This window comes from Apaloderma vittatum, unplaced genomic scaffold (assembly GCF_000703405.1).
Source record: "Apaloderma vittatum isolate BGI_N311 unplaced genomic scaffold, ASM70340v1 scaffold25396, whole genome shotgun sequence".
NCBI classification, from domain to species: domain Eukaryota; kingdom Metazoa; phylum Chordata; class Aves; order Trogoniformes; family Trogonidae; genus Apaloderma; species Apaloderma vittatum.
In genome coordinates this window covers 17,621-35,404 of record NW_009720453.1, presented here as the reverse complement: position 1 = coordinate 35,404, position 17,784 = coordinate 17,621, and the positions used below count along the sequence as shown (strand labels likewise).

General features: G+C 40.1%; 1 protein-coding gene across 1 annotated transcript in view; it reads left to right on the top strand.

The window, feature by feature from the left end:
- Positions 1-1,970: 1,970 nt before the first annotated feature.
- Positions 1,971-17,784, top strand: part of LOC104269972 (ubiquitin-associated protein 2-like) — a gene marked incomplete at its 3' end in the record, with an annotated part of 30,627 nt that continues 14,813 nt past the window's right edge. Inside the window, exons 1-5 of the mRNA XM_009871027.1 lie at positions 1,971-2,021; positions 3,208-3,311; positions 7,947-7,999; positions 14,405-14,472; positions 16,932-17,121. Coding sequence (XP_009869329.1) covers positions 2,017-2,021; positions 3,208-3,311; positions 7,947-7,999; positions 14,405-14,472; positions 16,932-17,121 — 420 coding nt within the window. The remainder of the gene's footprint in view (positions 2,022-3,207; positions 3,312-7,946; positions 8,000-14,404; positions 14,473-16,931; positions 17,122-17,784) is intronic.

Here is a 17,784-nt window from a genome sequence, read left to right as displayed (position 1 = left end):
CTTACAACCCCTGACATTCTGTGATTCTGTGGATAAGCTTCCCAGATTGGGGGTTTGAGGTGGGTGAAGCAGTGGAGCAGTTAGGCTGAGCAAGGAGGTTCAGGGGCCAGGTGGTACAGCGGGATCTGGGACGCTGTGGTTTATGACAGCAAAGAGCATAGCTTCACACGTGGGCTTGGAGAAGAAGGATGGTGATTGCTGGGTTACAGCTGCTGTTACCTCTTTCCTAACCTTTGTCTACCTTCTTTCCAACTGATTGTGATAAGATGGTAAAGAGGAAAATATCAAGACAGCAGACTTCCAGGGATGGAGCCTCCACCACCTCTCTGGGCAACCTGTTCCTCTGCTTCACCACTGTCATAGCAAAGAACTTCCTTTTTCCTAACATCTAAATATACTCTTCTCTAGTTTAAAACTATTGCCCTTCAACATACTGCTACACCTCCTTGTAAACAGTCCCTCCCCGGCTTTCCTGTAGCCCCTTCAGGTACTGGAAGGCCACTATAAGGTCTCCCCAGAGCCTTCTCTTCTCCAGGCTGAACAACCCTAACTCTCTCAGCCTGTCTTGGTAGAGGTGCTCCAGACCTTTTAGTCATTTTTGTGGCCTCCTCTGGACCTGCTCTAACAGGTCCGTGTCCTTGTGTTGAGAGCTTCAGAGCTGGACACAGTACTCCAGACACAGCGCTATGATCTGAAGCTACTGTTCTTATTCAGTTTAGGTGGTCTCCTGAAACGAAGAGGTAATTTTGATCCAAATTTGAGCAGCCTATCTTGAAATTTTGATGTGTCGACAACCAGTGTACTGGTGATTTAGGTTTATAACTTTTGTGCTCTGAAATTGTGATTGCTTAGTGACTTACACTTACCACATAATTTTGTTGTTAAACAAATCATTGCTTTTTTTCCTCATTCTGCAGCTCTTGTTCTCCTCCTGTTCTTGTAATACAAAATAATCATAGTCTTCCTCCAATAAACTAGAAAAGCCTCAGATATTGAGGTTCAAATAAGAAAAAAAATATGTAGAAATATGCTGCATGTAAGAAGTAGTTTCTAACAGTCTATATAGACATATGCTCCATGGATGGTTAAGTAATGAAAAAATTTGCTTGCTTCGTTGGCACTGTGCAACATGCAAAATCAAAGCCATTCACTGTATCAAGAAGCTTGTAAACTGAGGCTGGTAACCAAAACTGGACGCAAGAAATATTTTTTTTTTTGTTAAAACTCAAGTGAATATTCTTCTGGGTGATAACGTGGAAGTTGAGTGATTTGAATTTGGTAATTTTCGTGTCAGTAACTATGATTAAGGGGGAAGCAGAAGACATGTGGTTGCAGGTTGACAGAAGCACAGTAGAGGTGGACAGATGGGCTGTGTCAGAGAAGGAAACAAATGGAATATTTAAAATTTCTCCTCACAGAGAAGGAGCGACAGGGAATTTCTTGAAAGATCAGAGTACACAGTGTGGCCAGGACTAGAGCATCTGAGGCAAGAGTGAGAAAGTAGACACAACATTTTGAAGAATGTCATAGAATCATAGAATGGCCTAGGCTGAAGGGACCTTAGAGATCATCTAATCCAACCTCCCTGTCATGGGCAGGGACGCCTCTCAACTAGATCAGGCTGCTCAAGGCTCTGTCCAACTTGACTCAAGGCTCTGTCCAGCTTGTCTAATGATGTGGCAATTTTAATCTCATGTGGAATGGGTCTTTAGGTAAGTCGTTGTCATCTGGGTAGAGAAAAGACAGCAAAGAATTACAAGTCTTATTGAAATGTGTGGTATTAGATGAACTGTGGCTTATTCGAGTGTTTTAGGGAAACAAACTCCTGTGAGGAAATTTGCAAAGTAAATCATACTCACTTTTAACTATGGGAGTTTTCTCCTTCAACCATAGTATTTTCTAATGTGACAGACTAGTTATTGGCGGCTCCTCTGCTGTTGCTGTTAAATGGTGTTTTCTCTCCTAGGGTTTGGACGTGGCAGAGGGAGAGGAGCGGGGAGGTTTTCAGCCCAAGGCATGGGGTAAGAAACATGCAGAGCACAGATTTTGGAAAGGGTCAAACTCAGTGGCAACATTAGTCAACAGTATTGCAGCTTATATGTTAATATTGCTGTATGTTTGATAAAACAATATGGATGCAAAAAGTGACAGATCTGTTTGATGATTAATGGATTATTTTTGTTTTAAACCAATATTTTTAACTAGACACACCTATACAATACTCAATGTTAATATCTCAGACTTAGAGAACCTGTTTGTATATATCAGTAGCAACCACATAATGCCTTGGAGGCTGAAAGTTCTATGTGATGCATGTAGTCCTAGATGAATTTAAAAACAGATTTGTTTCAGTGTAATGTAGAACATGCAAGTTCTATATAAAACCAGAAAGTCTAGTGATTGTAAACTTCTGGTTTTGAGATTTCATGCTTTAGTTGTTTGGTCATACACAGGCCCTAAAACAGAATCAGTAGAAGTTACTCAGCATCCCTAAAGCTTGTTCTCAGTGTTGTTGGAATAACTTGATTCATAGAAGTGTAGCCTCCAGTACTTTCATTCAGAGTTTGCCTTTAATGACATTTATGTAATATCAGTGATGTCATGATGAACAGAAGGCTTATTCTACTTCTCTAATAATTCTTCTTGTTCATACTGGTAGATGATGAGCTGAAAAGAGTTTTGGGGTTTTTCTCCTCAGTAGTATTTTTTCACCTTTTGACTGCATCTGTATGTTTTGGCATTGGCATCAGGAGTGCATTCTGAAATCATCTTCCCATGTTCCAACTCCTGTCCTGCACAGATCTGGTGCTCTGAAAGGACATGATGCTGGTTTCTCATTAGCCAGCGACCTGCTGAGAAACTGTCAGCTGAGGGGTCTTATCAGTGTGCATATATAATACTTTATAATGCTGGGTGGCGTAGGTATGCTGTTAACTACTTTTTCAGGAACTGTTGTTCTGTTTCAGTTTCTCTAAAAGTCATATTTTTCCCAGTCTCCTCACTTTTTTCTTCTCTTACTACTTTTCTCCCTTTTTTATCTCTGTCTACTCATAGAGGAAAAATCTCTTTTGAAACCAAAACTATCAAAATAAATTATGTGGAAATCAAGATGTTAAATCTAATACAACTTCATCTAAAAATGATGACACTTGTGTTCATTGAATGACCCATGTGTTCTCTTCCATTTCTTAACTTTTAAAACTCTAGGACATTTAACCCTGCAGACTATACGGAGTCTTCTGCCACTGATGGCTTTGGGACAAAATCAGAGATTTGGGAGACTGGTCAGAATGATGCAGATGATGGAACTGGTAAGATGCTTCAAGAAGTGGAAGAATTGGAATCAAGACCTGTAGCATATTGTCTGTTAGTGTGCAGTTAACTTCTCAGGATTTGAATACATCTCTCATGACACGGATATTAGTTGATTTGTGTACCTTAACTGCTACTGATGTGCAGAGCACCCACTCTAAGGCTGAGTGACTCTGGCTGGAATGAAGGGAAGGCAATTGGCAATATTTTTGGTTTAGTACTAACAATCCCTTGGAATTGAAGAGTTCATGAAAGAACCTTTTATGTGAAGAGCTGTTTAGGTATCTTAAGTACTGCTTAAGAGCTCAGCTAATGTAGTTAAGGAGTGTAAGTCCTACTAAAAGTAATTAGTCCACAGATGATAGGCTGTGAATGTCTAAGCAGAGAAAAAAAAAAAAAGTCTGTTTACAAATATGAATCCACTTAGTGACACTGGGATGGCTTTGGAACCTGAAGAACATGGGAATGTAAAGATGCAAGTTTCTAGGATACAGGAAAGTTTCAAGATCTGCCAACTTTTAAGAGAAGAGTTATTAACTAGGCTCTTGAATGGAAACCCAAAGGGCAGTCTCCCTGTGTGAAGACAGAGACAGGTTTGTTTCTGTGTGAAGTATGAAGTGTCAAGTACGCGCTCCCAGCTAAAGGCAAAAGACAGACATAATCTGGAGAGAAACAACAGTATCTTGAGATTCTGAAATGAAGACCTGCTTGTCTATGATAGGGTAAACAGAATATCTTGCAGCTCTCCACACTGTGTGACGGGAGATGAAGACAAAGGAAGTCCTGTGTCAGCATGGAGAAATTGATGTGCGTTGTTGTCCACACTTGGTAACCACTGAGCCATAGGAGATACTTTCTTTTAACCCCAGCAAACTGTTGAAACCTAACTGGATGATTTTTCATCAATCCCTGTGTCAAGTGTGGCAGGAAAAACATGGAGGCCAAAGTGTGCTCCACTGAGGACTGCTGTGAGCTGCTGGAGTGAACTGCAGCTTTCTAAGCTTCATACAAGCCATTTTCCACTTACCAGAGGAGACAGTAATATGTTCAGAGTTAAGAAGGGCTTGTTAGGCATCTGTTTTGTCACTCAAATGCCTTCTAGTCCAATGTGGGAGAGTTGCCCTGGGTATTTTAATGATTATTTAAAGGTAGCTCTTCTGCTACAGCATCTTTCCAAGGAATTACTTTAAAAAATTCTTGGTGCTATGGTGAAATGGAACTGCACCTTTTATTTGAAAAACTGATGTGAAAGTATGTTTATCAGGTAATGATAGAAAGACACATAATGACTTGAGAATTCCCCTAGAAATACTGCTACTGTTGTTTGTTGTATTGTAGCAGGGTACAGGGTGTGTTTTCACAAGTGTTGCAGAAGCAGACATGCAAGAAAGGCAGGAGGAAACTGGGCCAGAGACAGACTATTCACTGGTCAGTTATTAATTAATATAGCTGTAAGCCTGTGGCCTACTAATGGCATTGACTTCACTTCATTGTGCTCCACTTCCCAAATGAGTTTGAATGTTTTGTGACCCTCCCTGCCAGCTGGGTAGCCTTCATGTCCCTACCCTATGGCAACCTCTCTTCCTTCTTGTAGGCATCTTCTCAGTCTTCAGTAATGGAAGAATTCTGCCTAGGAATAAGAGTAGCTTGGTGTGGGTAAACAGATCCCCATGCGAGTATGAGTATGTCTCCATGAGGGGTTTATTGCTGAGCAAGCAGATTTGTAGAAATTCAAAATGTGGAACTTCTCTTTGGATACCATGTGCATTTTTACCATTAGGCTCTGCACATGTCACCGAGAACTACACTGAACTTCAGTAACCCAACTTAAGACATATATGGAAAGTTGAGCATAGTGTTATTGAGAAGAAGTATGAGAAGGCATTTGGGAATTTTCCCTGGCTTCACTAGATTAATGGTTCTTAGTGGTATGAATGTCTGTGTGGAAAGTTCAAGTGGTTGGTGGAAGTTTAAACTAGTTAAGTATGAATGCTGTTTTTGGGTGCTAAGTACCTTCTTGCTGCCAGTCTTAATTTACTTTCAGTGGAAGTGGAGAAGGCACTTTGACTGACAAAACAAAAATGTCATTCTATATATGACTGTAGGAAGAATGTTTTATTTTGCAGTTTCTTCTTTAGACAAGTCATAGGAATGTCTCAAGTAAGTCCCTGAGCCAAAAAAAAAAAAAGAGATCTCTTTGAAAAGCCTAGGCTTTAAAATGGAATAATTTACTTTTGTCCACATGGGAAGTACTTTCAACCTTGTGTTGGAAAGCATCTTGAGGGTTATTAGAGGAGGGTGCAGCTGGGGTAGTAGTTTTAAAGCAGAAGAGAGAGTACAGGAAAGGAAGATGGAAACTGTGGTGAGGGGAAATAGTGGCAGACAAGGTATGAGGCTGGAAGCAAGTTGTTCGAAAGTTGAGCTGATGATTTGGCTTGTAAATCACAAATCCTAGTTATTTTGATTTGGTTTGGTTTTTTCCTTCATTTACAGTGCTGTGCTGTTAGTTACAAAACAATTCCAGTAATAATTAAGATGCCAGTGTGAGATTATTAAAGATATACATGAGGCTGATATGTATATATGGAAATCCATAAAGCCTCCAGACGGCTAGTGAGGGATATCTGATAAGACTATGCACAGGAGAAGGGGTAGGATGGAAGTCATATTTGTTCTTTTGTCTAAAAAGAAAGGAAAAAAATTAGCTCATGCCAGTGATGGGAAATGGTAAATGTCAACATTTTCGATTAAAAAGAAATCTATTATTTGTTTCTAAAAGGTACTTGACCCCATATGTTCTCTAGAAGTATTCTAGAACAGATGACAGAGGAATAGCAGTAGCCTGAATGAAAGGTGTTTCTAGGTACGCCATCATGTAATGCTATAGAAAAGATAGCTATGGAGGAAAAAATTATTAGAGATGTTGACTGAAATAGAAAGAGAGTAAAGGGATAATCTTTAATGATTCATAACACTTAAGTGTAGTTGTATTCCAAATAACTCAGCATCTGTTTTCCTGCCTCTGATTTTTATAGAGGTAATGCACAATTGTAAGACAAAGAGAAGGGACAGGTGGAAGGAAACAAAATGACCAATCCTCACCCAAAGGGAATAAATTTGAAAAACGTGATTAATATTTTATTTCAGGCATGCTGAGTGTTTAAACTTTCACCATTTTTGCAATGTACAAGGCAGTGGCAGAGTGACAAATCACAGCAGTTCTTTTAAATTATATTGGAGATGGGCATTCTCCAAGTAGGTTATAAAAATGTATTCTGTTCTGCTAATTTACTGATACCTCTGCTTTGATAAGAGTTTCATAAATTTTACAGAGAAACTTCCTTTGCTATCATAGTTATGAGCAACCTTAAATGACTCTGAAACTGCAGAGTGACCAGAAACGAAAGATAAATTATAGTGTAACTGCCAAGGGGTAGGATAGAAGTTGAGTAGCTTGGAAGTTACAGAGAAGTAGTTTGGAGGTTTTTTAGGGCTTTTGTAAAAGTCAGAAGGAATGTTTGTGGTAGGCCTGATCACTACTACTGAATTAGTGCCATTCGAACCCTCCTTTGCCCAAGACGGTACTTTGTCATAGTCAGCAAAAGAATGCACTGATGTAGTAATGGCATCAGTACAAATGGAATTTGATGCTGTCTACAGGAATCTTGTTTATGGATGAATGTGTCTCAGAGGGCTCCTAGATTTAAAGTAAAAGGAGATTATTAAAGCAGTAGTGATTTTGCTTTTGTGCTTGATCAAAGGTGATGGTAGCAGGAATTTTTACTGATGGTGTTTTCTTCACTCATGGTTATGCAGTTTAAATGAAGGCTCTGGTTACCTTCCCTGTGCTTGCACAGGTGAGCAAGGCCTTCAGCCCATTTATTGCTCTTTCATGTCTGTGCCTGCTGTTACCTGTGGAAGGGATCAGGTTGTTGCATCCAAAAGATCGTTTCCTGTAGTTTTCCTTTTGCTGTGCTATGCTCCAGTGTTTGCCAGATAAGCTTGGCTACAAATTGCAGAAAGAAGCATTTGGCATCTACAGTGGAAGCTTATTGACTCTTCTGCTGCCGTAACATGAATTATATGTTTTAAATAAAGTTACTCTATCAGGTGAGAGGATTGAGATTCTTCTGTCCTGAGGAGAGAGCTAATAGTTTGGAAAGGAGCCTCCAGAGACATAACTTGGGTCTGGAATTTGAATAAGTTTAAAGAGAAATTGTAAATGTTGGTGTTATGTTCATGTTTTGTTCAGGTTTTGTATGAATTTGTTCTTGAAACTAGGAGATCCTGTGGGAGGGTTGAGTAACCTCTCATTGTCATTGGACACCTAGAAAGAAGTTCTTCTAATATTTGAGATTAATCACTGGTTGCAGACATGTATCCATGCAAAATATGTCTGGTAACATAGTAGCTAAGAAATTTATGAAGTCACAAATTAAAGGAAAATAACTCCACAAATCTCCCCAAAATTTTAAATCTGCAGACCAGTTTTCTAGAGCTTCCCATGTTTCCAACCACCATCTCCTCACTTTGTGTTCCACGAGCAGAATTGCTTATAAAGCAGAAGGGTTGAAATACAGCATTGCAGCTTTTAGCTTATAACTGTTTTTTTTTCCTTCCCTAAATTACCATAGGAGCATGGAAAAACTCAATAGAGGAATGGACAGCAGAAGACTGGAATGAAGATGTAAGTGTATCCTTGTTGGATATGCCAATTGAGTATTTACACTTTTCAGAGTTTTTGTGTTAAATGTTGGAAGTAATACTTTGCTGTATGCATGGAATGATATAACTTACTGTGTTTTTGGCTGTTATAAAATGTGTATGTTTTGACTTAGTCCATGTTCACAATACTGAGAAAATGGAGCTAATAGTGTGCTGAAGTCAGTTAATTGCTTCATCTCTTTTGTTTCACCATGATGTGTTGTCTAAAGCACTACAACAATGTTGGTTCTTGTTTTTTATCAGACAAGAGATGTCTTCATGTCTGCAAAATACTTGACATTTGTGATCATCGTGTGAAAATCGCATTAGTGATTTTAACTTTTCAGCTATTGCATTAATGCTTAGGCACTTCAGAGAACAAACGAGCTGCCAAAAAAATATAGAAAGGAAAACTTAGCTTTTAACAAGTTTTTCATCTTTTATAGAAATATCTATTATTTAATTTTCGGAAGAGTAAGAGATTTCTCATAGATCATCCCTTTTGCCCCCTCCTGTAGGGTGGCATGTCTGTGCTATCCCTAGAAATGTGTGAATGTTTGGTGTAACAGATGTGAAAACTCTGTCATTACCTAATAAGAGAGTTGTGTCTTTTAACAAAATAAAGAGAAACTCTGAAGTTCCTAGGTTTTCTGTATCAGCTACTGCCATCAGAAACTGACATCTGTTTTAAACCTGTCCTTTATTTCTGCAGTGTGTGCTGGAGTGGTCTAAGTGCTGAGGATAGTGAAATAGTGAAAATTTCCGGCCTTGTTTCTCCCCACTGTTTGATGCCGGTACAGGAGAGGTGTTCAGCAATGCTGACTAAGGATAGCACTTTCTTGAATTAATTATGAAACCTGAGTAGTTTGCACTTGGATCTTGAAAGATTACAAGGTGAAATCTTCAGCCAGTTGTTAATTTCAGAGTCCTGGAAAAATCCCGGTAACCTAGGATAAAGTTGTTCATGTACTGATGTTCAGAAAGAGTGAGTGAAATGGTGAGCTGAAAAAACATTAGCCCAAAACGTACCAGGGGGAAATAAAAATGAAAAATGGAGACATCTGATGTAAAAAAACCCAACACCTCCACACCACTATAAACAAAAAAACATACAGAAAAAACAGAAGTATGAGAATACAGTGTGAGAATACAGCTTGTACTATACAGTGTATTTTTATGGAAAATAGGTCTACTTCAGATAAACTTGGTCTTTAAGTAAATTAAGAGGAAGGTAGAATGTGTCCTTGTAAGAGATTTAATACATATCTTTTGATGTAAAAGTAATTACATGCTATCACAAAACACATTAAGTGGATTAAAATCTGCTTTGCAATTGTGACAAATGAAGTTTTTGCAGCAGGACCTTTGCTGACTGTGGGCATTTGTAAGAGGACTTTAAAGGAATCCGATCCCAGGCCAGATTCCATCTCATGCCTTTCTCACTGATCTGGAAGTAAAAAAATAAAATCATTGCTGAATAAAATATGTGGGAAATCCAAAAATTATTTGAATGGCAATTAAAAGTAAACTAGTCATGCAGACAAGTCTGTGCCTCTGCTGGACTTGACCTGTTCAAGTGAAAAATGCTTTAATATAGCCCAGTGCCCATTTGCTTTATAGGAATAAAGGCACACTTCCAGAACGAAGGGGCTGCTTTCTGGAAAGCAGTGACTGAAAAATTGTTTTGATTGTAGTGGATGATGGAAACAGAACAGCTCAGCATGATCTCCTAAAGGGCTGATGCTGTGGCCAAAAAAAGCTATTGTAGTGTTTATGCCTGTAGGCACTCTTGCCTGTCGCTTAATCATTCCTGATGCACATTTTGTTACGTAGACTCTCTTGAACTTGATTCTGAAGTCTTGCATCCAATTTTTCATTGCTTTTTCAAAACAAAAATTGTGGAAAACAGCTGAAGATTACTTATTGATAGACTTGGTCTGTGGGAGTGAGATATTTCGTTTACTGAAACTGAAAATGTTGCTCTATTAGCATATAATGGCCTGTGGTTTTAGTCTGGCAGACAAAGACATAATACAAACCTGTGGCAGGAAATCAGAGTTGTGCATTTAAATGTATAATAAACAAACATTTGTGGCAGGATGACTAATAATTAAAACAACCAGGGAAGCTGATGTCTGCAGATAAAGACTAGGTATTTTTCTGAAGAGTACTTTTCTTTAAATGTGATATTCTTTAGTCAGATATGAGTTCTGAGCAGGGGAGGGACATTTAATGCTGTTTGACCCAAGAAGGACTAGATTTTTATGATCTAATAGTTCTATCTGGTATTTATCTTTAGTAGCAAGTACTGAGCAAGTATGGTAGCTTGTCAGGAATGCTCTTAAACAAAATGGAATCTAGTTGCATTGAAAATAGGAGGTTGTATTTTGTTAAAGTGATGTTCAGGGCATGGACAATGAAGGACCAGCCAAATATTGAGGTACTAGAGATGCCTTTGGGTTTTCCCGTTGAGATTATGATCACGTTCTCCTCACTAAAGAAAATAAATGCTTAACTACAGAATCTTTCAGAAGGAGATAAAAGGAATACATGCGAATAGCTGAAAAGCAGATTGATGCAAACATTTTGCATAAAATATTGGTAGTTCTAATTTTTATTTGAAACAACAGCAAGACTTAAAATAAAAAGATTCAAAAAAGAAGTATTTTGGAAGGAGTATGTCCTTTACTAGGAAGCAACATGAGAACTTCTTTTATTTTCTTCAGTTTCCATACATCATATCAAAACAGTAGTAAGGTTTTGTTACTTCTGATTTGTTGATTTTGACTTTTTATGAGGATGCTGGAGTATATTTTCCTATTCTCACCTCTCAACTGGCCACAGGGAGTTGGTAACTAGTTGTTAAATACATTGTCTATTTGGTAGTTGGAGAATTTTTTTTTATCATAGGAACAGGAGCTGAAAAGCACAGGCATTTCACTGCAGATGGAGGAAATTCCCTTGTGAGGACGACTTTTGTAAATGGTACATGACCGTTCATTCAGTTCTGTGAAAATGCCAGAGCCTCAGAAGAAGATTTACGAGTATAGTGTATGGTGAGCATACATAACTTTGTTAGGAGCTGATAGTACTACTTCTGAGAAATACTAAATACATCTGTATAATAAAATGTTTTAGTAGCTGCTGTGTGAAGTATATGCTTTGACAAATGTCATAATCACAGCAGACTCCTGAATTAGGTGCTCGATTGGAGCTTGTGGCACGAGGAGTTTGCTACTTGGTGTAGTGTAAACTTCAGTATAGCTAGGCTGGTAGATGGAGACTTACTTGTGTTTTGCATGCTGGTTCACGTGAAGAGAATGTTTTTTCTCTCATACATCCGCATGCTTTTGCGTTGTTACAAACATACTCGTGCTCTTCTACTTGCTTAGTTTTCAGGATTCGTCAGTGTTTTAGCCAGAATTAGTCTTATCCTGGGTTGAGTGTAATAAACTGTTGACATTGCAAAGAATTTAATATTTAACCAAGGGACTGCAGGCTATAGGCTGCTGCTCATGCTGTAAGATGACCTCTTTTTGCCATATAATGCAGGAGTCTTGTAACACTACAAAAAGTACAATACATGTTCTAAAATAATATGTGCAGTAGGTAAAAGGGATAGAAAATAGAGAAACAGCCTTTTTAATTGGAAAAACTCTTGAGATGAATATTTTTTCTTTGTTTCAGTCGATAGTTAGAGTTACGGGCTGACAGTGTTACACACAGGACAGAGTTGTGTTGCAGAAATACAAGATTTAAGTATGTTGTATTGGCAGCAAGGGAGGGGAAGGGAGTGGAACTGTGGTAGTATTCCCTTCATGACGTAGTGTGTTACGTAGAATTATGTTCTAGGAGGATACATGAAACATTTGAACTTTGCTTCTGAGTGGTGACAGCTCCCAGTCTGCCCTTTTGAGTCTCACTTAAATCAACAGCATTTTGTAGGAGAATCTACTCAGATAACCATGTTCAGGGATAAACGTGCTTTCAGTAGAGCTGCCTGTGGGATGGCAGATGAAATAGACTCGTGCCAGTGATGTCCTTCAAACTGGACTGCCAGCACTGTATGTAATTAAAAATACATAATTTGCTGGAAGATCTGTTTTCAAATATCAATTCTAATGAGTTTATTTGTGAGCATTTGAATAGGTCAGTTATTCATTAGTCTAAATACATGGCTACGCCAAAGTGGTGAAGGGTGATTTTGTGCAAATTTAATTTAAACTATAACCGTTATATGTGCATACTTTTATCTTGTTAAACCTAATCTATACTGGCTTAAAACCTGTTCTGATTTGCAAGTATCCCTGTCAGTAGAAATGAATTAGGCCTAGGACATTGTAGCTGTTTAACTACTCTTCTTGAAAAAAAGCAAAAACTATTAAAAAACCAAAGAAAACCAAATAGCAAACCCAATTTCCCTGGAAACCAATATCATCCCCTTTCACCCAAAACCTGAAATGACCAGCTTCCCCTCCCAAGCTACGCGTGCAAGTATCTGTCGTTGTAACAGCATGGTGAAAGCTGTACAGTTTTCTACTGTGGATGATCTGAGTGGTTGTGCTAGTATAAGGAATTACATGGTTCTCACTTTATTACTGCTCGCAGAGCAATCGGTTTAAGATGTTATTGCCACCCCTAGCAGAAATGCCAAGAAAGAACCACAAATGCTAGTTCACTGTGCATACCTGAGTGCAGACCTGGCTACACTTGTGATGTGTGCTGAAATGTAAAATGCAAGGGTATGTGAAACGAGTGGGGAATAGTGCTGTGTGTTAAGAGTTCTACAACAAGATTTTTCGGAGCTGGAGCCCTAAATTATGTCTGTACGAAGTATCTGTACTCTGACGATATACCAGCTGTTACTGTAACTACTTTCTACTGGCATATGTTTCAGTAAAACTATTGTTCAAAGAAGTGTAGTTGCGTTGGTACATGGTTGTGTGTGTTTGGTAGATCAAATTTCCTATCACTTTAAATAAATTAGTACTTGATTCTGTGGAGAAGACTGCTGAAGTTTGAATACAAATTTGTCTTCGTAAGCAGAGCTGTAGCACAGAATTGTAGAATAATTTGGATTGGAAGGATTCTTTGGAAGTCATTTGCAGTGAGCAGGGTCAGCTTTGACTAGATGGGGTTGCTCAAAGGCCCATCCCACCTGGCCTGGAATGTTTCCTGGGATGGAGGATTTGTGAGCTCTCTGGGCAACCTGTTCCACTGTTTCCCCACCCTCCTGGTAAAAAATGTCTCCTTTGTATCTCATCTGAACCTAGCCTCTTTTAGTTGAAAATATTCCACCTTGTTCTATCACTAGTGACCCTGTACAAGTCCCTATCTTTCTTCTAAGCCCTGTTTAAGCACTGCAAGGCTGCAATAAGGTCTCCCTGGACCCTCTCCAGGCTGAACAACCCCAGCTCTCTCAGCCTGTCCTCATAAGGGAGGTGCTCCAGCCATCTGATCATTTCATGGCTTCCTCTGGGCCAACAGGTCTATGTTCTTGTGCTGGGCACCCCAGAGCTGAGCACGGCACTGCAGGTGGGGTCTCAGGAGAGCAGAGCAGAGGGGCAGAATCCCCTCACTTGCCCTACTGGCCACGCTTCTCGTGACACAGCCCAGGATGTGACAGTCTTTCTGAGCTGCGAGCACCCATTGCCGCCTCGTGTTCAGTTTTTCATTCGCCAGCGCCCCCAGGTCCTTCTGTGCAGGGCAGCTCTCAGTCAACTGATCACCCAGTCTGTGTTTGCGCTTGGGATTGCCCCAAGCCAGGGGCAGGACTTTGCGCTTGGCCTTGCGGAACTTCGTGAGGTTCACTTGGGCCCTGCGGGTCCGTCTGGATGACAGCCCTTCCCTCGAGTGTGTCGACCGCAGCACACAGCTTGGTGCTGGTGGCAAGCTTGCTGAGGGGGCGCTCAGTCTCACTGTCTGTGTCCCTGATCAAGGTGTTAAACAGCGCTGGGCCCAGTACGGACCCCAGAGGGACACTCCTTGTCACTCATTTCCACCTGGACTTCGAGCCATTGACCAGTGTCTGAATGTGACCATTCAAACAGTTCCTCATCCACTGAACAGTCCACCCACAAATTCGTACCTCCAGTACTTCCAAAAGAATGTTGTGGGTGACATCTGCAGCAGTTCCCTTGTCCAGTGATGTGGTCACTCCATTGTAGAAAGCCACTAGTTTGGTCTGGCAGGACTTGCCCTTGGTGAAGCCATGCCAGCTCTTTTTAATTGCTTCCTTGTTCTCCAGCATACCTGGTTGTAATGGTAGTCTGAATTTACTTTTGTCTTGAAAGTGCGTGACCAAAATGGAATTTCTGCAGATGTTGCAGCAGTGAAGTGTGAGCATGTGTATGATTAAAATACATTTTCCCTCCTTTCCCTTTTTCAGCTTTCTGAAACAAAGGTCTTCACTGCTTCCTCTGTTCCAGCTGAAAATCATGTGACTTCTGGGCAAAGGTAAGTTCTTGCACATTTTCCCTGTACCTTGAAAACCTTATACTTGGTGAAGGAATGTTAGCTTGCACGTACAAGAAGTGGAGTAAAACACAGGGCAGCCTTGGTAAGAGATTGCTCAGGCTAATTTCAGAATCCTGAAGGCCTTGCTTGCAGATCGGTCTTTTTGTAGGTTCCTGTGTTAACCTGTTATTGACTATGGAAATGGAGCCAAGTCCACGGGCATAATACTGAGAAGACCCTTTTTTCTGTTAGTAGACTGTTTACAGGCAGTAACAAAAGTAGCTGGGAAGAAGAGCTTTCTGCTGTTGAAGACGAAGCTCCAACTTTGTTGTGCGTAAAATGGAAGTCCTGCCCCTGTAGATGCAGAAAGTGTTGATAATGTGGAGCTTTGGCAAATTTGTTAACAAGAAAGCTCATGTTGGCAAGAAAGTGAATTTCTTGATAAGCTTCACAATTGCTTGCTCTAACTGATAATGGAGAGTTCAACGGAGAACTAAAAATATTGTTGCTGCCTTCTTTGCTTTCCTGTGTTTTCACCAAATGCTAGGCTAATGGTGTTATGGAATCAGTTGCCTGTGTTAACTTCAGGTCCAAAAAGAGCAGGTTAGAGTTGTGTGATGAAGACTTCAGTAGCTGGATGGAATCATAGGATGCTTCAAGTTGGAAGTGGTCTTAAAGACCAACCCCCTTCCATGGGCGGGGGCACCTCTGTCCCACTAGACCAGGTTGCTTAAAGCACCATCCAGCCTGGCCTTGAACACCTCCAGGGAGGGGGCTGCCAGATATTCTCTGGGCAGCCTGTGCCAGTGTCTCACCTCCCTCACAGGAAAGAATTTCTTCCTGATACCAAAACCTACTCTCGGTTTGAAACCATTACCTCTCAACTTATCACTACACTCCCTGCAAAAAGTCCCTGCCCTTCTTTCCTCTACACTCACTTTAAGTACTGTAAGGCCTCTATAAGGTCTCCCCGGAGCCTACTCTTCTCCAGGCTGAAGAGCCTCACAGCTCTCTCAGCCTGTCCTCAGAGGTGAGGTGCTCCAGCCCCCTCATTATCTTTGTGGCTTAGTCTGGGCTCCTGTGGACCAGCAGGTCCATGTCCTTTGTATGCTGGGGGCCCCGGAGCTGAACACAGCACTGCGGGTGGGGTCTCGGGAGAGCAGAGCAGAGGGGCAGGATCCCCTGCCTCGATCTGCTGGCCACCCTTCTCTTGATGCAGCCCAGGATGCGATTGCCTTTCTGGGCTGCGAGCGCCCATTGCTGCCTCATGTTCAGCTTTTCATCCCCCAACGTCCCCAGGTCCTTCTGTGCAGGGCTGCTCATCTCCCACCCTGTGTTTATGCTTGGGATTGCACTGACCTGGGTGCAGGACCTTACACTTGGCTTTGTTGGGCCGCACAAGACCTGAAGACTGGATGGCTTAATTGTTCCAAACATCCTGATACAACTCTATTGCTGCGCTCCAGACAGCACCAAAGTTTTTCTTACAACTCGAATGTGATCTGGAGGAAGGCATGGTGTTTGTTGTTCTACAGTGTGTATTTCTCCCCTTAAAGGGGATATGCTTACATGTTCATTGTTCAAATGCAGATATTGTTCCAGTGGTGTTTTGGGTTTTTTGTTGTGGTTTTGAGTTCTTTTAGTTTCCATAAGAAAGATTTGGGCATTAAGAAATCCCTGCTAATGAAAGTATTGGAAGTAACTCTTCATCCCAAGTCTGTAGTATATTTAGGGTAAACTTAAGTCTTATTTGAGTGTATTTCTTTTGTTGTCAGAATGCTTTGCTCTTCCTTGGATAAACATGTGTTAGGGTTTAGTAAGCCATGCGAAGTATAAGAAAATTCTCATTTCTCATGCTCAGTTATGTGTGGTAATTTTGTTTATATGCCTACTATCTGAGAAACTCAGCTTTTGTTTCTACTGCTCTTGTGACTTCCATGTCATCATATATTCAGTCAATCACTGCATGTGTGGCTTTATTCTTCAGTGTGGTCATACTCACGCTATACAAAAATAGGACTTTGAACCCTTGCTCTTTTTAAAGGGATGATGTGATATGCAGAGAATGTGGATGATATAGATATAAATAAAATAGACTTACAGGTAGGATCCACTTTAATGTGTCTGTTATGACATGTCTGCTTACCTGGGTATTGCTAATCATATAGGTTATTTATGTGATACATGATGTCACAATATCGATATTGTTTGAAAAGAATGGAAAGGTAATTTATATTTTAACTGTAACAGAAGGTTTCAGCTAGCAGAATATTGCTTTCTAGCAAAAAACCTCTATTCTACCTCTTCCTGTGTGGCAGACATGCAGTGTTTTAGAAGACTACTAAACAGTAATAATTGTGTTGCTGATACAATAGCTTTAATATTGTTAATGTTTTCTTCAGTTTTAGTGCCACTTAATCATCATTTTTATTCCAACTAAACTTTACTTTTTCTTACAGCATTGATTTGGTAACACTGCTTCAAAAGCCTGTGACTTCTGCCCAAGAGACTGAAAGCAACTCGTTTGAGTCTCCCCAACAGCAGACCTTTGGCCAAGCCCTAGTCTTCACAAATTCTCAGCACAGCACCCAGATGGCATCAGGAACTGGCAGCTCCAGTGCTGTGAACTCTTATTCTCCTCAAAGTCTGGTAAAACTCTTATGCTTTCTAAATATTCTTCACAAGTAAATATTTCAGTTTAAACAACTATTCTAGTCCTGGCAATTTCATAAGATGTTTTAGTATTTGTTAAATTCAGGTTGCAAATGTTCATTAATTAAGAATTCCATTCCTTCCATTCACACACACATACTTTTTTGCTGGTTTTGTAAAGTAGCTATTTCTTGGTTTACATGAAATACTTGTATTAATTTTGGAGTAGAGAGCAGATGAGTTTGAGTAGAATGCTAATTCAGGATGAAATAATTTGTTTATAGTCAAGAGTTCTATGCCAGAAAACTATGAGGTGTTATTTCCAAGCATGTGCCTGACTGATTTTTTTTGTGGAAACTTGCCTATTTCTGAATTATGAGGGCTTGAAATTGAGTGCTTACATATATTCTCTAAAAATTACTTCAACTCTTAGTAAATACATGTTGTTTTGAGGTGCATGGATATGAGTAAATTAGTATTGTTGCAATCACTGTGGTGTAAGTTGTATTGGTGATAATCAGAGAGAATCTGGCCATATGCTGCAAATGCTGAGTTTTGTATTAGTCGATTGTTACTAATCTAAGGATAAAGAGGTTTTAGTTGCTGAGGAATAGCAGGTATAGTTATTGACCCTGTGGCCATGTTCAGCTCCTTCCTCTC